Source organism: Macaca fascicularis, chromosome X (genome assembly GCF_037993035.2).
Source record: "Macaca fascicularis isolate 582-1 chromosome X, T2T-MFA8v1.1".
Classification (NCBI taxonomy): domain Eukaryota; kingdom Metazoa; phylum Chordata; class Mammalia; order Primates; family Cercopithecidae; genus Macaca; species Macaca fascicularis.
The window spans coordinates 9,792,569-9,814,769 of record NC_088395.1 but is presented as its reverse complement, the minus strand read 5'-3'; the positions used below and the strand labels follow the sequence as shown (position 1 = coordinate 9,814,769).

The following is a 22,201-nucleotide window of genomic DNA, read 5'->3' as shown; positions in this document are numbered from 1 at the left end:
TCATGAAGGCAGCAGCAATCAGCTCCTTAGAGCAGGCCCAAGTACCGTTTTGCCGGAGATGGAGGTGGCGTGTGCAGGATCCCGGGCGGAGCTGTCTCCCGCACACCCAGGCTCCCGCGTCCTCGACGGCTCAGAGCTGGTGAACACCTGGACGGAATGCCAGCGCAGCTGCATCTCACTCAAACTGTCATAGTCAGCCAGGTTAATCTGAGCAATGCCCTGCAGGGGTGTTAAAGAAACGTCAGAACAGGCACTGAATGATTTCACCATAATGACTAGAGTCCTTTAAAATATTCAGTTAAGGCAGGGCAGGTGGCTCATGCCTGTAATTCCAGGCATGGGATTTGGGAGGCCGAGGTGGGAGGATTGTTTGAGCCCAGGAGTTCGAGACCAGCCTGGGCAAAAGAGCAAGACTCGCCTCTACAAAAAATTTAAAAATCAGCCAGGCATGATGATGTACCACTGTGGCCCCATCTACTTAGGAGGCTGCGGTGAGCTGAAATCATACCACTGCATTCCAGCCTGGGCAACAGAGACCCGGTCTCAAAAAAATTCACTTCACCCTTCAATCTTTGTGTGTGTGTGTATGTGTGTGTGTGTGTGTGTGTGTGTGTGTGTGTGTGAGAGAGAGAGAGAGAGAGAGAGATGGAGTCTCACCCTGTTGCCCAGGCTGTAGGACAGTGGTGCGATCTCAGCTCACTGCAACCTCCACCTCCCTGGTTCAACAGATTTCCCCGCCTCAGCCTCCCGAGTAGTTAGGATTATAAGTCTGTGCCACCACACGCGGCTATTTTTTGTATTTGTAGTAGAGACGGGGTTACTTAAAGGACTGCAGCACAATGAAAGCAACTGCAGAGGAGTCTAATGGGTGGCTCCCTGGTCGTCTGTTCCACCCAATCAGAAAGTGCTGGGAAGGGAACAGACAGGGCAAAGAATGGGCAACCCGGAGTTCTGGGCCAGGCTCACAGCTCTACTGCCCTGATGAGGCAGATTTGCTGAGGAATTTCTGAAATAAGAAACGACTGCTGAACTCTACATGCCCTAATTGTGCCGCTGAGGGGAGAGGACCAAGGGAGAACACTCCGGCCATGGAAGGAATCCACCCTGGCTTCCAACCCTGGCATGGGCCCTGGATGGCTGGAATACTGAGGACAAACTGCGGATTCTCCTGAGGCCTCGTCCCAGGGTTGCCAGGTAACATGCAGGGCACCCCGGTGAATCTGCACTTCAAATAAACAACACAGGGTTTCCCTGTGAGTCTTAAACACCGCATGGGAAATACTTACGCTTTAAAGAACATCCATAATTTACTTGAAATTTGAATTTAGCTGACTGTCTTGTATTTTAATTTGCTAAATCTGTCAACCCTACTTTGTTCCCTGGACTGAAGATGGGGCTGACGCAAAGGCATCCCACAGGGTTTGTGAGTACTAGCTGAGAGGACGCATTTAAAGTACAACGTACTTGACAAGATCACTGGTTGGATCATCCCTGTTTGTATTTCCAGCCGCAGAAATACTTAAGAAGATCACAACTTCTAAGCAACCCACCACGGGAGAAAGGAAGGATGGCAGAGGGGAAAGGAGTGAGGGAACCAGAGACAGAGGCAGAAGAGAGAGAGGGAGGCCAAAAGGCAAAGACAGACAAAAACTAAGAAATTATCACAAAAGAGTACAAGAGAAAGAAGGGAAAGAAAGATACACACACAAAAAAGACCGGCTGACTGAAACACAAAGGAAGGAAGGAGGCCGGGGGCGGGCGGAGCGCCTGGCGCCATACCAGCAGTTCTTCCTGCAGCTGCGGAGTCACCGAACACACGTATAACTGAAGTGACTTCAGTGTCAATGCGCTGGAGTGCACGGGGATTCTGAACACTTCATTGAACACCAGCGGCACCTGGAACTCCAGAGCCTTGGAGCAGTAAGTGTTGGGCGTGCCCAAGTCCAGTGGTGGCAAATAGACACGGATGTGGCTGCAAATAGAATGGGGGAGGGAAGAGCACGTGCAGGCGGCGCTCACAGATGCCTCGGGCCCAGAGCAGGCACGACCTACACGATGCGCGCAGAGCCCCCACCTGTAGCTACAGTCTCAGAGTCCTTTGCAAAAAGTTCCTTTCTCAACTAAGCATAGACCGATGTACCCCAGGGATAGGGGAAGTCCCCCACAAGGAGGATGCCTTCCAAGCCAGGACTGAAGCAGCGGACGCTTCCAGGCCCTGCTGCTCCCCATCTTTTTGGGAATTGCCCCTCAGCTCTTTCTGCACGGCTCCCCCATTGCTTTCTCAGTCCATCACCCATGGGGTAGCCCGTGTTTCCCACCCTCCCTGCCCCAAGTCTGGCACATGGGAGGGGCTGAGCCATCTGTGAGCACTGCAGAGGTCACTGGGGTGGCCAAACCCCAGCCAAGCCCCCAGCTGCTCACACTCAGGGGTCCTAAGGCCTTTAGAACACTCGCCAAAGGGGGCCCACCCTGTGCCCTGAACAGACCATTACAGGCATGGTCACCTGCTTGGGTAAGTGGGACCCTCCATCAGGCCCCCATCTGGAGCCATGGAGCTCAGAGAGGCAGCGGCCCCACGACTGAGGCCAAAGGCACTAGCTGCTCCCGACGCCTATTTTCTCCTCCCCGCTCCGTCAAGGACGCCCTGGTCCCAGCCAGAGGTCTCTCAAGATCACAGAGAAGAGCACGACAGCATCAGCAACCCCGTCCCCAGCACCAGGAGAATGCAAAAGGCCCCTCTGCGCCAACACGGCACACACTAGCTGGGCACTGGCACCAGCACCTGCACCGGCCTCAAATCATTCACTAGATTCTTCTGAAGACTTTACACCTCAGACAGACACTTCCTGGTGTTTTCCTGGAAATTCAGGCTCCCAAACTGTCTTTTCCCTCCTCAGCCATGTGGCCAGCTGGCCAGCGCCCTGGGGCCTGGCTTACACTTTGCAGTCCTCCTTCACCGCCAGCCCCGCTGGGTTCTTCAGCTGCAGCACGTGCACGAGGAGACACTCGTTGCCGCTGTCGCGCCTAGGAAACCAGACGTGAGTCACGGACGGCAGGTGCCTCCCAGTGAAACCATCCTTCTGACTCAACCGCAGCAGTGGCCATCTACTGCCTGGGGTTCTGCCCCACCCTATCCCCAGGGCACATCTGCACCTAGTGGGTAAAGCCCAGGTACAGCACAGTCCCCGCAACAAACAATGACCAAATGCCAACCATGCTGGGTGGAGGAGCCCTGGACTGCAGTGAAAAGAGTGAGCAAAGGAAATGGCTGGGACCCAAACACCTGTCTCCCTCAGGGGCACCTCGCAGTCACTGCCTTTATTGACACTCTAATTAGAAACCAAGAATTGTTGTCCTGCCAACCAGCAGATTACTTCCTTGAGGGTGAGGGAGGGAGCCTGCTACCCGTGCTGCAGTGAGCAGAATCAAGCCCCGGCAGGCACAGGCACAACCGTCCCCGAAGGCCGCACTCTGCCAGAGCCCCCGGCTTCAGGAAGTGGCAGCTCCCAGCTGTGCATCTCCGTGTTGGAAGACAACAGTGGAGCCACCTTTCCCCGTCACTCCTTCCTGCCACGTCTGTCCCCTCACCTGAGACCTGGGGTAACAAAGGTCCCTCCAGCCCTGTGTGTGCAGGTGGGAGCCATGGGGTGGACCCGGTCTCCAGCCCAGCCTGAGGGGCAACAGGCTAGGGTCTGTACTCACAGGAGTCCTACGTGGATCTGGGGGTCTCCATTACTGGCCGTGTCTCCGTAGGCAGGCTCCTCGGCATCTTCGTTCCTGAACACAGGGGTAAATGCAACCAACTTCATTCCAGAGGGAACCGATCGCTACAGATTCTGCAGAAGCTCTCTCATGCTAAAAGAGGGCTTTATTAAGTTGTGACGTAAGTCAATGAGGTCATAATGTGTCTGAAGGAACAGGGCAGGCCCCCAGAATCCATGAGGCATCTTACTGGGTACCTGCCTACAAACTGCTGGGTTTTTTGTTGTTGTTGTTTTATTTTGTTTTGTTTCTGAGACAGAGTCTGGCTCTGTGGCCCAGGCTGGAGTGCACTGGCGCAATCTCGGCTCATTGCAACCTCTGCCTGCTGGGCTCAAGCAATTCTCCTGCCTCAGCCTCCCCAGTAGCTGGGATTACAGGCACCCGCCACCACGCCCAGCTAATTTTTGTATTTTTAGTAGAGGCAGGGCTTCACCATGTTGGTCAGGCTGGTCTTGAACTTCTGACCTCAGGTGATCCACCCACCTCAGCCTCCCAAAGTGCTGGGATTAAAGGCGTGAGCCACTGTGCCCAGCCTATTTCTTTTTTATGTTGTTCTTGTTTTAGGAAAATAACTTTGCAGCTGGGCATGATGGCTCATGTCTGTAATCCCAGCACTTTGGGAGGCTGAGGCGGGTGGATCACTTGAAGCCAGGAGTTCAAGACCAGCCTGGCCAACATGGTGAAACTCTGTCTCTATTAAAAATACAAAAATTAGCCAAGTGTGGAGGAGTAGATCTATAATCCCAACACTTCGGGGAGGCAGAGGTGGGCCAATCACTTGAGCTCAGGAGTTCAAGACCAGCCTGGGCAACATGATGAAACCCCATCTCTACTAAAAATATAAAAATTAGCCAGGCACGGTGGTGTATGCCTGTAATCCCAGATACCTGTGGGGCTGAAGTGGGAGAACTGCTTGAGCCCAGGAGTTGGAGGCTGCAGCGAGCTATGATTGCACCGCTGCACTCCAGCCTGGGCCACAGCAAGAGCCTGTCTCAAGCAAACAAACGAACGACAAATAAAAGAAGAAAGTAACTTTGCACACCTTTCAAAACCACATGTGATACTTGGGGAAATGTTCAAAAATTAACTTTAAGTGAACTGTCTTCTAGATACTGGAGACTTAAATTGTATGAAAAAATAATGACATCAAAGATGCCCGATCAAAATAAAGCATGGAATTCCAAAAGGTGCTGTGTCATTGTGAAACCATTCCTATAGCTAAGAAAACAAGAAGGGAGGGAGGGAGGAAATTCATTTCTAATGAATGAATGTTCTTTCCGGCAAAGCAGGGCTCTCCCATACACTGATTCTCCTTTTTGAGCTCCATCAGACCCAAGCCTTAGGCCCCGAGGGTCAGGGAGAAAGACTTCTTTCTAAAACCCAACCACCCAAAGGTGAAGAAGCTAGAAAAATATTCTGCCCCTGGACAAATAAAGTGTCAATGTATGAAAGTTTCGGAAAAAAAAAAAAAAAGAAAGTTTCGGTACGGAATCTTTTTGTGATTGCCAGTAACACATGTGATTCTGCGTAGGAAGAAGGAAATAGTAAGACTGGCTTCACACCTTTTGGTTAGAGGTTCAAACACCCCACTGTCGCTGGCTAGTGAATAATCCGACAGGCATGCGGAGATGCGGCGTGCCCTCCTCTCCAACCTCTTGGCACTGTCTTCTCGAAGAGTCACTGCTGCAAGTAAGGGACACACACAGGGTCAGGAAATAACAGCACCAGGGACCAGGGTCCTTGACGCTGGAGCACACACTACGTCACTGAGTGTTCCAGAGACTCGCCGGGACACGCACACACAGAGACATGCTGCGCTCTAGTCGTTTTTCATATTGGAAAATTGAAGAAATGAACTTCTGGCTACCTCTTGGATTCATAAATCTATTTCCACCCCCTTCATGAGCACACAGAACATAAGATGATAATGATAAGCCCCTCAAATGGCGCTTTCCGAAAGCCGCTCACGCTCACGAGACAGGAAAGCAGCATTCGCCCGATGGGAACAGCAGTAGCGCTCGCCAAGAGGTCATGGTTTTCACTGCCTTCTTTACCCTGTCGGGTATTTCCCATGTTTCACACAACAAATACTGCTTTTATACTCAGGAAAAAACATTTTAATTATCCAAATAAACCCTAGAAAAATTAGCAACCTTCAAAGCAGAGGACACAGTTGAACCCACACTCATCCTCTGAAAACGCCACCTGGGAGGCCTGTGGCCCCGGGGGAGGAAGCTGGGGCTCAAGCCTGGCTGTCTCAGTGACCTCAGGCAGGAGCCTTCCCAGCCGCCCTTCTGGGTTAGCATGCTACTATTCCTGGGCTGCTTAATTTTATCTTTCACATCTATTTTACTCAAGAGCCAAAAATAGCCATTGAAATGTTTCCTTTTAACATTTCATCAGCCGTTTCTACCCATTTCCTCAGAGCAGTAAGTTCCTTTTAACAAAACCAATACAAACGGGTATATAATCTTCCTGCGCTAAATGTAACTGTGAGCCCAGAGTCTGTTTTCTGGCAGGTGTGCTCGGCTGGAACACGGAACGGAACTGGAAGCCCCGGCTGGGCACTCCACCACCACTCAAAGCCAGCCCCCGCTTCCATCTCCACACTTTTCTTTGGCTAAGTTCTAGAAACGGAAAGTGTTGACCTCTGTGCCTTCCTAAACTGAGTCCACTGGTGACCATCTCTCCTTTCAACCAAATTATCATCCATACCAATGAAACACAAACACGTTCAACAGCACATGGAACACATGGGGCTGTGGCCTTTGGCCTCGCAAGGTCAAGTGGAGGCCAAGTGAAACTTACAAAGGTCTGCCATACCACATCTGGGGAATCTGCTGCTTCTCCCCCATCAGCCAGGGCTGGAAGCCGGCCTCCATCCTGGGGTGGCCAGAGGCACTGCCTCTCAGACAGCTCAGGACTCCAGAGGCCAGCTCTCCTCTTTATCCCTGCCACATGGAAGAACCCAAACACCTGGCCCTCAACTGCAAATGGAAGCCCCCCCATCCACTGCATCAATCCCAAGCAAAGGAAACCACCACTACCATTTGCATTCCCACGCTGACACATGAGGTCCTCAGACCCAACTGTAGATGCCTGCAAGGAAACGGCACCAGGTAACGAGCCTAAGCACCTGCAACCACCCCAGCCCAGGGCACAAGTCTGGCCATGTTTCCCTCTCATCATGCCATAGAAGTCAATGCAGAGAGGAAAGAAATGAAGGAGCTAATCCTCGAAGCCCAGGCTGAGTCACCGGACCCACAAGGTAGGTGGAAGTAGGAATTGCCAGGAGCAAGTCCCATCGGCAACTGCCCCGGCTGAGAAAAAGCACAGACTCCACGCTCCACACCCTGGATGCCTGCCCTAGGGCTTCAAGGCACAGAGGTGGACCCTCAGGAGCAGTGCTAGGGAGACAAGGGTCAAATCTTCCCCATGTTCATGTGAAAAATCTCTTTACTCCCTTTTCATCATTCAAGACAGACAGACAGTAAGAGCCAAGGATGTGAACACTGCTTGGTAAAAAGGAAGAAAATATAGTAAAAACCACAGCATAGCAAAGCTGCCAGGTGGCATATGACAGCAATGAACACCATTACATTCCAGAAACAAACACATACAGGGAATGAACAGTGAAAGCTTCTAGGAAAGTTCTTAAACAGCTTTAGTAGCCGCCATGAATATTAACAGTGAGATAACGATAAAGCCAATTGCTAAGTTGTGTTGAAGCGCAGCTATAAGATAACCCTCCTTGGCCACACCCCAGCCATCCTGAACACATCCATTCACAGCACAAAGCTGTGCCTGGGGCCTGAGCAACAACGCTGAGCGAGGGGACTCCCAAGGCCACTTACAGTGAGCACTTCTGTCGAGCCGCATGAGAAGAGATTAAAAAAAAAAAAGCACAAAGTGAAAACACTGGAGAATCTAAGCCAACAACATTAAACGGAGTATCAATATCATAAAAGCATCAATAAATAGATGAGCAAAGTCAAGATTTTTACGGGTTTTGATTAGCAAATACTAATGGGTAGATAACAATAGCTAAGTATTTCATAATCACAACACATTTGACTTTTAAAATCCAGGGAAGACAAAACTGCAACAAAAACGTAAATAGTATGAAAGATCACAGTGTATTGCCCCACTCCTCTGACCTGCCTTCTGTTTCCTCTGATTGATTGAAAACGCAAGGAAAAAATCATTCAGAGGCTGGTTTGCAAGTTTGGACAATTTGATTTTTTAGCTTACAAAAATTTTGTCTTACTAAGACTTGCTGGGGCCAAACTTAGACCGCAATGTTCCAAGCACAGCTGATACATGATGGGGCAGGGGAGGCGAGGGGCCCCCCTGTGTCCATGCCTGAGGCTGGCTACCCAATCCGGCCCTCATTTCAAGTTTCTAAGGACACAAATTAATGTGTCCTTGGAACAATGTAATATACGTAATATATAAAACCACCACCAGGTGGCAATATCATAAAAGGTACCGCTAGGCGGCAGTGTCGCCCAAGAATCCACCACCGATGTCATATAAGAATCAACCACCAGATGGCAGTGTCAGTCAAGAATTTATCGGCAGTGTCATATAAGATTCCGCCACAAGATGGCAGTGTAACACAAGAAATAATCACTAATGCGCTATGACTCCACCACGAGATGGCAGTGTCTACACACGTAAGCAAATAATTCCCAATCTAAGAAGTTTCAACCATTATAGCATCTGCCAAGGAAAAGCGAAAGAAAAATAAAGAAATTAGGATGTGAAATTAAGTCAGCCCTTCTCCCTCCCATTCTGTCTCTCCTCTGGCCCAAAGTGGCCCTTGGGCCTTGTGCAGATTTTATGCCTAACTAGACTGACATTCTGGAATCTCAATCCCTTAAGGAGAAGGTGGTGGGAGAGAGGAGGGAGACTAAGAAAAAAGTCCTAATTGGATATTTATTTTTTGACTGAATGGAAAAAACATGGAGCAATCAATCTGTGGTTATAAAGAGGAACAAAGCAAATGAAGGATACCTGCATATATGGACTTCAGAAACAATGTATCTGGGGATACCAAAGTGTGTTGCAAACACAGGGGCAGACACCAAAATAGAGATGCCAAAAAGCCATGGGGCAGTCTCAGAAGATGACGGCCTCCGGTTACGCACATAAGTGCCAACAGACTACTATTTTATAGAGTGATCAACCTACCCATTGATCTACCAATCCATCTATCTCTTGGGTAATAGAATGGTGGTGAATGGAAGGGGTTACAAAGATCACTGCATTCAAGGATGGAAAAAGTGACACTCAGTCCAGATATGTGTTCAAGGTCACACAGCTAGAAGTGGACAGGGCAGGGAACAAAAGCTTGGTCTCCCAGGTGCTAGTCTGAAGCTGTTGCCACTACACCACACTGGTTCTGCTCTCTAGTTTTATTTCTACCCTTTGCCGCATAAATACTCCATAGTATGTGACTAGGGTCTCTCAGCCTCAGCCCTCTTGACATTTGGGGCTGGATCATTCTCAAGGCCGGGGGCGGGTGCTGCCCTGTATGTGGTAGGGTGCTTAGCAGCATCCCTGGCCTACACTCGCCAGATGCCAGGAGCATCTCCCATCCCCTAGTTGTGACAACCAAAACTGTTTCCAGACATCGCCAAGTGTTCCCCAGGGGCAGGAGGCAAAAACACGCCTGGCGAAGATCCACTATGCTGCACAAGTTATCTAGTGCTTGCCTAAACGGAATATTTAAAACGTTTTTGCTGTGCAAATAAAAGTCAGTTAAATGTGCTGAACTTCAGGAATGGGAGACCTTGTTCTTGATCCTCTTTAAAACCCAAGGAAGATAAAGTTGCCATGGGTTGGCTCAGAAAAGCACATGGGGTCAACATTCCCTTCAATAGGAGTCTGGTCTTCCAAGCAGGCTACATGCTGAAAGGCCCCGGCTCCAAGGAGGAGCTGAACCAACACCAACTGAACGGATGAGGCGCCACGGAGCTCTGTGTTTCTCCATTTGAAGAACCACCAGAGAAACTGATTCAGTAGAAATGACTGATACTTACGGGCATGTCTTTTGAAATTACACATTATTTTCACTTCCACATTTGATAGAATTATGTTCTTGAGAACTATAAAAGATAAAGAGATGTCAAAGCAACAAAAGAAGTCGAGATTTCCACTAGCTACAACCAGACACCAGTTGGCATAATGGTCTCAGGCGGGCACACACTGACGGTTCCATCTCTGCACACATGCTGCAAAGGTCATGAAGGCCCTAGTACATCTCTAGCAGCCTCTGAACGTGGAAGACTGTGTGGTTCTTACCCTAGTTTTGAACAATTAAGTATTTTTTGAAAACAAGCCAAGTACCTAGGAAAGACAACTTTGTCATTTTCAGTGATCTTTCCCCAACACAGACCAGAAAGGGCAGGTGTGTGCTCTTCCCGATCACATCAACATTCCTAAATGTAAAGCTCACCATGGACCTGGAAAGCCAGCGGTCCTCACTCTGGCCCCCCGTGGTTTCCTCCCTGCAGGTAACCCTCACCCCGCAGGAGGCCGCATCCGCACTTACTTCCACCCACAGGAGCGCTGGCTGGTGGGGGTCCTGGCTCGTGTGGCCCTTCCCCGTCCCCAGGGACCCCGTGTGGCTGAAGGGCCGCCATGCCTGGTAAGTCTTCATCCCCCAGAGCCGAAGCATGCACCCGCAGTCTGTCCAGGGCACCCAGGCCTGGCCCCTCACAGCTGTCCGCCAGCTGCGCCAGCGGTGAGTCCCGTGAGGCAGGGAGGAAGGGCGTATCCAGGGGCGAGCTTGGGGGCGACAGCGAGGACAGGGAGGAGCGGGAGGACAGCGACGCCAGGGACTGGGGTGTGTCCAGGGACCGCCTCTGCTTGTGGAAGCCCGAGGGGCCTGCCGGCTCTGTAAAGGTGGCATCTCGCCCCAGCGAGTCGAAGGGAATGAGGTCGAAGCGTAGAAGCTGGCCGCCCTCAGCGTCAGGCTTCTCGTACTGCGGGAGGCCGTAGATGTCCGTGAAGCTGACTGAGCTCAGGGAGCCCCGGCTGGAGGCCAGAGACCCGCGGCTGGAGGCCAGGGACCCGCGGCTGCTCCCCGAGGACACCGTCAGGGTGCTGGCACACAGGCTGAAATGAGACAGCATGGCCATCTGAGATGGCAGAGCAGCCACCCCTGCTTACCCTGTGAGCACGGAAAGGGCAGCAGAGAGCAGTGGGCAACAGCAGAGACCCGTGCCCAAGTCCCAGTCCCAGTCCCGGCTGGAACGCATAGTAGCCAGGTACACTTGCTCAAGCCATTCACCCGCTCTGGGCTCCCACGGGCTCACTGGGGCCGAGGTGAGAACAGTTCCCACCTTGGGCATTGTTAGGAGGAATATCTGAGAAAATGACACATCTAAGGCCCTTGACATTACGCTCTACCATACGGTAAGAGATGAGGAAATGTGCGCAGGGCCATTCTTGAGCAGCCAAATCTTACTAGCTTAAAAAATGCATATGCTTTTAAAAAAAAATAAAATAAAAATGTGCACGTGTATAGATGTACACTTCTGAAGCTGTTAATTAGGTTACAAAATCCTTGAATACATTTGACTTCACGCCTCTTATTTACCCTGAAGCCAAATGTGGTTCTCTCCATAGTCCTTGAGTCATACAGTAGTAGCATTTTAAAAATATAATGTATCCATTCTGTGTTAACAACACTTCAGGTCAAGCTCCAGTAGGAGAAAAACAAGCTACAAGAAGCAAGTTCATGTACCAGTCATTGGAACACGATGATCAAATACTGTTTTCTCTTTGAAAGTAACCTACCTTTTTAACTGGGACTGGAGGTAGGACGTTAAGCGGGTGGCTTCTTCCAGCTGCATAAGCAGACAATTCCTTTTCTCCTGAAGCAGAATCCTGTAGGTAAGAAAACAGTCAATTAGTACATTTCAAAGACAGGGAGAATATTTTCCTAACAAGACATTCCACTATCAATTCCCCCCAGCTGAGTTAGGTTGCAATGACCACCCATTCTAAAAGCACCCAGGTCACAAGTGCCCACATCACAGAGACTGCTTTTGTCCCATTTGAAAAATACTGGTACCCTGAGCAGTGCCTGCTACTCTGTGTGGAAGCTCCAGGCACAGGGCACGGGGGAGGGGATGCGTGAGAGGAGGAGTGGGCACAGGGATGGGTCAGTGTGTGGCTGGGTGGGTGAGGTACAGGTGGACAGATGGGTGGTGGCTGGATGGGTGGGCAGCTAGATGGGTAGATGGGTGGGCGGCTAGATGGGTAGATGGGTGGGCGGCTAGATGGGTGGATGGGTGGGTGGCTGGGTGGGTGGGTGGGTGGATGGCTGGGTAGGTGGCTGGATGAGTGGCTGGGTGGGTGGGTGGGTGGCTAGATGGCTGGCTGGGTGGGTGGCTGGGGATGGCTGCTTGGATGGATGGGAGGAGGAGTAGGTGAGCAGAAGGACAGATAACCAGCAGATGAGCTCAAATGCAGAGCACGCAGTCATCTGTTGAAATTCCTTGGAACAAATCAGATTCCCTCATCCTAGGCCACCTTCTAGAGAAGAACAAATACAATTCTAAGATCTACACAGTTCAAACATTAGAAGCAAATGAAACGAAACAGCAGCTGTGGCCATCTCCAGGTCATGGGGTTGGAGGCATTTTCGTTTTCCTTCCTTCTACTTTTTTCTACTTAGTAGTTTTCTAGAATAAAATTTGTTCCTACTACAGTAAGCCCACCACCTAGAATCGAGCCTACCATGGATAGGCACTCAATAAACAGTTGTTGGACAAGTCCAGGAATAAATATGTTTGCCTCTAGAAGGAAACACTCCTGTTTACAAATCGAAATGACACTGATGTGTGGCCACAGCAGGCCCCTTTAATACCTTCCTCTTTCCACCAACAGGGAAGGGGACATGCCGAAGGGGTTTAAAGAGCTTGGTTAGGTAGGAGTGAGAGGAAACCAGACACGGTGTCCGACGGCAGCCTGGGATTCAGAGAATCCCACCTGGCCAGTCACTCACAAGCTGTGTGGCCTTAGGCAAATGTCTCACCCTCTCTGAGCCCTTAGTTTCATTACCTGTAAAAATGGCGTCCACAATCTCCAGCTCAGTGAACTGATGGTGCATAGATAAAATAATGTACGGCAAATGGCGCGTGATCGACAAAGAGCTGCTATCACCCATAAAGGAAACAGATGCGCCACCAACTTAGGATAAGGAAGACAAACCAGTCTGAGTTTGTTTACAAGTTTCAACCACATACCATAAATTCTGACGAGCCTTTGTTTCTCCTGATGCAAACAAAATTCCAAATGGTGCCATGCAGAGGTCAGTTGGCAAGAGGGCACAAGCATCATCCTAAATGGAGCCATGACACAACCCACTTTCAAGTTCAATATCATATATTAAAACCAGTTGTTTCCAAAGCATGATCCAAAGACCCCTGTGGATCCCCGAAACTCTTTCAGGGATCCTATGAGTTCCCCTCTTTCCCAATGGCATATCAGTACACAGCTAGATAGTCTTCACGTATTCACTCAAAATGACCCTATCTCAACAGGCCGAATACGCCAATGACCAAAGCAGCTGCCTTCTAGCCAGTCAGACGCTAAAGAGATGGATAGCAAGGGCAAATAATACCACTCTTCTCACTATAGTTTGTTTCAAAAAAGTTATCAGTCATAAAAATGTTACTAATATTAACACATAATAGGATTTTTAGTGTCTTTTTTTACTTTTTGAGATAGGGTCTTGCTCTGTTGTGCAGGCTGGAGTGCAGTGGTGTGATCAGAGCTCACTGCAACCTCCATCTCCCAGGCTCAAGCCATCCTCCCACCTCAGGCTCCCAAGTAGCTGGGAACACAGGCACGTGCCACCACACCCAGCTAACTTTTGCATTTTTTGTAAAGATAAGGTTTTGTCATGTTGCCTAAGCTGGTCTCGAACTCCTGAACTAAAGTAATCCCCCTGCCTTGGCCTCCCAAAGTGCTGGGATTACAGGCGTGAGCCACTGTGCCCGGCCTATTGTTATCTTTAATAAATAAATATTTTAAAAATTTCCCAGGGCTAACTTCTAAATTAGTAAATACTGACAGATAAAAATCCACATAAACACTGATAGGTCCCTGGGTGGGGGAAAAAGGAAAAACGAAACAATTAGAAAAAGGAACTTTTAAAAAAACAATATAAACAAAAGCTCTTTGGGATCCTCAGCATTTTAACATTGGAAGGAGGTTCTGAGACCAAAATGTTTGAGAACAGCCGTAATAAACTCTTGAGTAGAATTTTCTAAGATTACACTTACCTATGATATTTTAGTTTTTAAGGAAAATGTTTTGATAGCTTGTACAAATGAAAGTAACTTTTAAAAAGCAATTCTGAAGTTCCACTGAGGGGCTTATAGAAAGGCACACTGCTTTGTATGCACTGCCTCATTCCTTACTGGTCTTTGGATTCTATCCCTGCTTTACAGACGAGGAAACTCATATAAAGTAACTTGCCTCTGCTACACAAGTTCAAAGCTCGGTCGGGCTGGCTTGACTCCAAAGCCAAGACACATTACCAACAAACAGGCATTTCCTTTACTGCTGAAAAACATTTCCCCAATTTTCTATGATACTCACATCCTACCTAATGCTTATCAAGGGCGATATCCTCAAAAACCCCATCGTTTTCAGAAGATGGAAAGCCGAGAGTTTTAAAAGGGAGTTTAAAAGGGAGTTCAAAATACACCACTCACTGGGCTTTGGAGTTGTAACTTGGAACCCACTCTCACAAGCACTGGGACACTATTAAGTCACAGAGGACTCCAGGGGCAGAGACGACACCAGCAAAGCATATCTGGCGGCAAACACTGACCAGCCCCAGGAAGCAATTTGTTGTAGGGAATTTACCCAAGCCCAGTCCAAGGCTATTAACTTTTTTCTTAATGCTTTTCAGAAATTCTAACCCAACCTAAATTCTATTAGCTCAAATCCCAAATTAATAGACTCTCAATTGAGTTCTTACTGAAAACTGGCTCCACTCTTGAGTGACCAGGGTAGAATTTCCAACCCATTGCTAAATCCATCGGCGCATTCCAGCTCTGTTTTCACACATATGACATACAGAAACATTCATATGTGTGGCTCAGTTTTAGACTGTCTTTAGTCATGACTTATTTTCAGATTGTTTTATCTGTAGTGAAAAAACCAGCTCTGTTTTCACACATATGACATACAGAAACATTCATATGTGTGGCTCAGTTTTAGACTGTCTTTAGTCATGACTTATTTTCAGATTGTTTTATCTGTAGTGAAAAAAGTTTTAGATCAAATTCCCCCCTTCTATCCAGTACAACACATTTGTCATTATACAAACAGGTGCATATCGGAGCATGCAAGAGACAGCACATCTGCATACAAGATCACACACAAGTGCCCATGAGTGCCCACATGTGCAGTCTAATTTTATGCTGGTTATTCTGAAAGTTGCAGATGACTAAAAATGTAACTTCCTTACCAAACAGGGGCCACGCTGGCAATAACTGAGACACCTAAAAACTAGCTGGGACATAAACTGCTAAAATGAGAATCAGACATTTGCCTGACTTCTGTACATATTTTTTCAACAAAAAGAAAAGGGGATACAGTTTCCTGGCAGAAAACTGGCCAGGGCCCAACTCCTAAAGCACATAGCCTTGTGTCCCCAATTCAAAGGAAACGAACTTCAAAGAATATTTACCACTGCTATGAAAAGGAGTAGAAAAGTAAGCTAACAGATTAAGAAAATGTAAAGTCTAATTTACTGTCTTTATTTACTTTACATAAAGTACTGTATTGTAAAAATGTCATTAAATTATAACAAAGGAAAATGTGACTTCAGGTTCGGCAGAACCAAATTTTTGCTTTTTGATAGATCTTTCCTTTTGAATCACCCCTATAATAAAAGCCATCATCCTTGGAAAGAGAATTTCTCAGGATGGCAGGTATCTTGCAACAGAGCTGTGGGGTTCTCTGTTGAACATCAGCATCTTGTATAAATGCCTGCCACACACTAACATGAGCAAGCTAAAACAACAAAGGATGCCGCAAGCGTTGACAGGAGCCATCTGAGATTATCTAGGGTATGTGTCCTTCACCTCAATTCTGCTCCCTCAGCCCAGGAGACGTGCACCAGCTCCCTCGGGAGATGCTGGCTCTGAGCAGCTGGGAGGCCGCGGCATGTATCATCTGCCGGGGCGGGAGGCCTGAAGGAGGTGCGCATCTCTCTCTTTCTTCCCCGGATGACACCCCCAGCCCAGCACATGCCTCCCATTTGCTGCTGATGACACTGCAGGTGAGACAGGCAGACTGGGCCCAGTTCCACAGCTGGCACAGCTCAGCCTTAAGGCACTAACCTCACTCTCTCTCTGTACCTGGCCCACGCCGGATCTCCTAACGCTGCCAGCCTGTGCTGGGGGAAGCCTCCTACCATGTGGCCCCATGCTTGCAAACTGCAAGCACCCCTCCAATGAAGGGAGGTGGCGTGGAGAAATGGGCCCTGTGTGCACCAGCACAGAAGGCCCAGAGCTACAAGAGCCCCACCCCCATGCAATGTGCGTGCAAGTGCTTAGCACATGTGGACGTGCTTTTCCGGCCAAGGTCATTTAGTGGCAAATTCAGGAAACACGCTCAGGGCAATTAGGTCCTGATAGAGGGCTCTGAGCCCCAGGACTCAGCACCTGGGCTGGTCCCACGTGAGACCCCCATGTGAGTCAAAGCTGGTCCGGCTTTGCTATCCCCGCCCTTGAACCCAGGCATCAGGGCTAACACTGGCTCCATGGAGGGCTGCAGACTTGTACTCAGGGGCCACAGCACTCGGGTGTGCTGGATTTCCATGTGGTGACAGCAGCCACAGTCAAGGGAGTGTGGGTGTGGGGCCCTAAGACGCAGGTGGCATTTGTGGGGCCAAGTCCATCCCCGTTCAGAGAAGCAACAGGAACTCCCAGGCCCTCCTATGCAGAACACACGTACGAGAATATCAGGGGTGGAACAGAAGGAAATGGTTAGGCGAAAACAAATGCAGCCGTGCAAGAGCACAGTAGAAAACTTCAGCGGCGCAGTTCCTTTCACATTCACATTCTCCTCGCGGTTGATTCTGGGTGAAGTGACAGGGCATGCCACCATCTCAGGCAAAATGAAATTCACCTGCCTAGGACTCTGAGCTCAACTCTCCAAACACCACTACTTCCCTCTGAGGCTGCCGTGAGTCCCTCGTGCCAAGCCACAGACATGTCTCCTATGAAAGTGACCCCTGAACATCCAAGCATAAAGGACGCCCAACAATACAGACAACCATCGTGAAATAGGAGTAAGAGCATCTGAACAGATCGAATCATCCAAGCGTCTATTATGCCTCTGTGGAGCTGCTCATGTGATCTCAAGGGGGCAAGACCTTAACATGTCAGGGAGGGGCTGCTCTCCAAAGCCCAGCTGATAGCCACAGAGAAACTGCTGTTAAGTGTGAAAAGCAGGCCCAGCCTTTGACACAATCTGCAATCTCACACAGCAAATGGAAACCAGGACACATGGCGCATGAGGAAAGGCGGAATGACTCAGTGCCGCCCAATACCAAAGCCACCATGCTGGCTTTGCATGTCCTGTGTGGTGAAGGAGCCTCAGGGCAGACCCATGACAGGTGGCCAGCTTCCCAGTGCCAGAGAAGAGCAGGCCCTCCTGGCTAGAAATCAAAGTTGGAGAGGAAAGCAGGAGGTGGATACCCACCATGCTCACCACGTCAGGAACAGGGAATTCTTCCCCCATGCAACAGAGCTGCCCCGGCCGGAGCGGGACCACAGCCTGCTCAGGGCACCGTCCCACAAAGGCAGGTGAAAGCAGCGAGCACCAGCTTTGGGAAGGGTGGGACATGGGGGGAGGTGGAGGTCATCCATCTTCCCTCACTCCTTCCCCCTTGTCAATCACCTCCTGCTTTGGAGCAGAGGCTCCAGAGACCCAGGGAATAGAAGGCAGTGCCCCCCACCGCACACCCCTCCTGGGCCAGGGAACATCCAGGCAGGAGAGGCTCTGAGCAATCATCAGGAACACCCTCCAGCCACACACAAGCCATCCCATGGAGTTTTTCCAGCAGGCTTTCCGCTGGAGGTTATGTCCCCTCAACCCACCTCTCTGTGGCGCCCTGTGCGGAGGTGGCCCGTGCACGCCGCAGCTCCTCCTCCAGGCGCTCCCGTTCCTCCTCCAGCCGGGCCACATCTCCCGCGGAGCGGCGCTGTGCGATGATGAGCTGAAGCTCCTGCATCAGGGCCTCCTTCTCCTTGATGAGCTGCAGCCGGTCCCTGTCAGCCTCGGCCGTGCCTGGCCAGGACTCGTTGTCAAGCCGGGCCAGCTGCTGCTGGATGTTGGCGACTCTGCAAGAGAGGGAGGAAACAAGGACATCGGCGGACTGAAAACGCCATCTTCACACCATCTCCACGTCTCACACTGATTCTGTAAACTCCCTTTGCCAAACAAGTAGTGAAATGATTGCACCAAGCGACCCTTACACTTAAAAGGATTTGGAAACAATGGGTCCTAAAAAATGGTGCAGAAGTCCTTTCCTGAAGCTCCCTTAGCCTGAGATTCGAGATGACAATAACCCCATCGTGCCTGTTCCAAAGAACTGACAAAAAGGCCGGCAGCCCTCAACATGCCCAAACTCTGAGTGGCTCAGACTCCTGATTTCCTACATGAAACTGTCCTAGAGCAGGAGGGGGTCTGCTTGTTTCTTCTGCCCACCCTCATCAGTAGCTAAACAGCATGCTGGACCCCCAGAAATGCTGCCAGCTTCCCGCCTCCTCAGTTGTGTCTCACCACTGTCAGCCGCCTTAGCAAAATAACAAGAGAGAAATGCACTCATCATCTGGCCTCCTGAAGGAAAGACCTTCAAAGCCCCATGCTCCATGTCTTCTGGTTCTGTGTGCTCCTTCCTGCACCAGAGCCGCTGGCCATACATGAATTCAAAACACCTTTCAGAGAGCAAGTGAGCACTTGACAAAAGCTGAGTGCATTGAACAGTGAACAAACACGCCTACAAATATGTGAGAGGACGAGAGGCAGCCCTGTGAGCGTGGATGCTGGTGAGAGATGATATGGGTGGATGCAAAGCGCAACAATCCTCAAGGTGGAAAAACAGAGGCTCCTATCAGTTTCCATGCCTCGAAATTTCCAAGTGCTTGCTTGGCAAACAGACTGCATTACTTTTTGTGTCATGAGGTGCTGTCGAATGCAGATTAAGTGAAACAGATGTGGCCTGTATTTTTAAAGTATCTTTTAAAAGTAAGAGTAGAATGTTTTAAGCCCTTTAAGTAGGGTTAAAGATGAGGGATATGTTTCCAGGGAGAAACTAGGAATGGCAAACTCAACCTGAACCCTGTGCTGTGGAGGACATAGTTTGGCATACTCAGCCAAAAACAAAATCCGAAGACTTCTCTGAGATCACAAAGAGCTGTGAGAACAGGGAAGTGGCAGGCACACATAGCCCTACATCCTCCGAGGGAGATGCAGGGCAGAGGTGCTCCTGAGACTGCCTCCTCCTGTGCCCGTGGTGCACGGCACTAATCAAGGCTGGCTTCCCACCTTCTGGCTCTAGACCTCAGAATCCTCTACACTATGAGCCATGTGGATATCCCCAATTGACTAGCATTGCCACACATGTTAAAACCTGCCACCCAGCCCTGTGCCAAGTCAGGCTCCACCTAAACTAGACACGAGCACACGGACTCATGAGGATTGGGAATGACTCCCTCTCTAGCCACCAAACGAATCTGAAAACCCACAGTTAAGGAAAGAAATGGGTATACAAGTTATAGTTTAAATGTATGCATTTTACTCAAGTCCACTTCAACAAGGTAAAGACACTAGTTGAATGTCAGTAGCTTTATTAGATAAGTTATTTTCTAACTTAAAACTCATTTCCGGAAAATGTGTTGGAAGATGGTGCCAAACCATGTCACCAGAAAAACTAATGACAGAGGCAGTTGAACAGGGCTAGGAATCCAACTGGGCTTAAGCGTCCACCTATGTCTAATTAGTGTAATTAAAATTTATGGCAGTCATATACCCAAAACCCAAGGAAAATATACTCCAAGCAAACCCACAAATAAGTCAGTGCTAAATCAGACATTATACCCAATGACATTTCTGGAACATTCTACAGCAGACCAAGACAAGAAATAAATATAAAAGATGAAGAACAATGAGCAAGTCTGTGTCCTCATACTTTTTTTCATTTCCATTTATCTGATCCACAGGAAAGTCTATCTGAGCCCAGCTAAATTTTGCCCAACCATTTTGTACTCATACTAATTATCATACATATAATATAAACAGACATATTTTACAAAGCACTCCTTTTGAGTTTTCTGAGCCTTAAATATGAAGAGATCAAGATTCCATTTGAGTCTGCCAGCTCTAGGTTAGCTGCTAGCTGCTAGCCTACTACACCTTCAGCAGCTAGGATTCAAGCTGCTGAAGGTGGCAGGAGATCCAGTTCCGGATAATCACACCCTTTCCAGGAAAATCTCAAGTAATATGCACTATCAGAAAAAAAAGAATGAGGAAAAAAAAGAATTATAGGAGGGAGGAGAGGCAAAGGGCAAGTTTCAAAAGACCTGTCTGCTGCAGGCATAAAGAAACAGAGCAGCAGCCCAAATTAAACCATGCCCTGTCACTTCCCACATCTGGCAGGAAAAATATGCAAGGACACATGGCAAGGTACGACCTCTCCAGCAGAAATAAAATCTGGATGAGGCTGACTTCTTGCAACCCATCTGGAAATGTTTGGGCTGTGCTGAACACCAGGCAAACATTTCTGTGCCTAAGAATTGTGGGGTTTAATAATAAAATTTCAAAACAATGCAACAATGCAAACAATCTCATCTTCATTTCAGAGCTATATATGAATCTAGAAGAAACTGGAATATATTGGAAAGTTCAATTTCTTTCTTTGTTCCCATGTTCTACGTGTGAACATTTGGGACCTGCTTCAGCTAGGTCGAGAGAGGCACATCTGTCTGTCTGTCTGTCTGTACTGGAAGCCAAAAGCACTAGGATTCCTTCAACAATCGATTGTTCTTAAGTCCCCGTGAGACAGACAAGACGGCTCTGCCTTTAAAACCGTATGACTTGTCTACCTTGCCATGGGCCGGAAATGAGCCATCTGCAAGGAGTATCTTTAGTAGTTAGGTTTACTTGAAGGAACAGACTTCCTGCCTAAGGCTAAACACAGATGTACTGAGTTTCAGTGCACCTTCTTCTACATCCATGCCAAACAGCTGATCCACCGGTTGGAGCCTAGCTCTTGTGAGTGCTGTTGTTCCAATTTTGGGTATTAAAGGAAAAACAATTTCCAGAAAGGCTTTTCTTTGAAATATCATTTCAGTGAAATTAAATACACGGAAGTAAAGCAAGGTCATGGTTAAAGTTTGCAAAAAAATAACTTTCCCAAGTTTTTTGTAAAGAGAACTAATAGCAGCTTAAAATTAGAGAGGATTTTTTTTTTTCTGTAAGTCAACTATATTCTTCAGTGATTCTTATTTCTGAGGGGTAATGAATTTTATGGCCTATATAAAATCTCTCCCGAATGCCTTTAAAAGCCTTAAAATATATGTCCCCGTGTCCTGATAGTGAAGAAAGCAAATGTTCAATCAAGCATGCAGGTTTCTTATTTATTATGTGATTCCCAAACTCTATTCCCTGAGCAGGTCTAATGTAGACAGACATAAAATATGAATCATTTTTCCCTTATGATTTTTGCCCTAACACTTTTCTGTTACAACCCAGGCACCATTAAACCATGAACGAAAACCTGCATTTATGCCACAGAAACTATTTAGACTCTCACAATTCACATGAAAATCTTAAATACAATTTGCATTTTTATAGGAAAACAATGCACTTTTAATAATAAAAAGTTCTGAGGCATATCAAGAATAATCCCCAATTATTTGAATTTATACCAAAAATCTGCAGTCTACAATATCATTTCTCATGTTCCTAAAATCCTGCTGCTTTCTGGAATAGCAAGCAGAACTCCGGACAGCCCGTGGTCCTATCCCACGGTGATGAGTCATGAGGGATCCCAATGGCACATTCCAGGACACGGTGTCAGCTTAGAGCCTCATACCTCCAGATTGCAATTATGGCTACAGGTTTGATACTTCTTACATTTTTTTCTTAGTTTTCTTGTTGTAAATACCCTTTTAAATAAAAAGCAGAGGTTAAAGAAAACATCAGCTGAAATGTAAAGAGAACTAATAGCAGCTTAAAATTAGAGAGGATTTTGAAATCACCTGATTTTGAAATCACGGACAATGAAATCACTTCAGCTGATTGAACTAAACTAGCGTCCATTCTACTCAACTCTTTTATGTCAGAAGTTTGAGAAGTCTAAATCTAGAATATCTGGGATAAGAAAGGTCTACTAATA

At 48.3% G+C, this 22,201-nt stretch overlaps 1 protein-coding gene across 2 annotated transcripts in view; it reads right to left on the bottom strand.

Moving 5' to 3' along the window:
* Positions 1–22,201, bottom strand: part of WWC3 (WWC family member 3) — a 129,298-nt gene that overhangs the window by 16,433 nt on the left and 90,664 nt on the right. Inside the window, exons 1-9 of one of the 2 annotated variants that reach the window (XM_074029361.1) lie at positions 18,586–18,756; positions 17,901–18,143; positions 11,569–11,658; positions 10,319–10,884; positions 5,325–5,445; positions 3,703–3,777; positions 2,938–3,024; positions 1,780–1,972; positions 46–219 (exon numbers count right to left, since the gene is read on the bottom strand). In XM_074029361.1, coding sequence (XP_073885462.1) covers positions 46–219; positions 1,780–1,972; positions 2,938–3,024; positions 3,703–3,777; positions 5,325–5,445; positions 10,319–10,884; positions 11,569–11,658; positions 17,901–18,034 — 1,440 coding nt within the window. In that variant the 5' untranslated portion in view covers positions 18,035–18,143; positions 18,586–18,756. Of the gene's footprint in view, positions 1–45; positions 220–1,779; positions 1,973–2,937; positions 3,025–3,702; positions 3,778–5,324; positions 5,446–10,318; positions 10,885–11,568; positions 11,659–17,900; positions 18,144–18,585; positions 18,757–22,201 lie in introns of those variants that run through there. The other variant, XM_045383708.2, reaches the window with a different exon arrangement.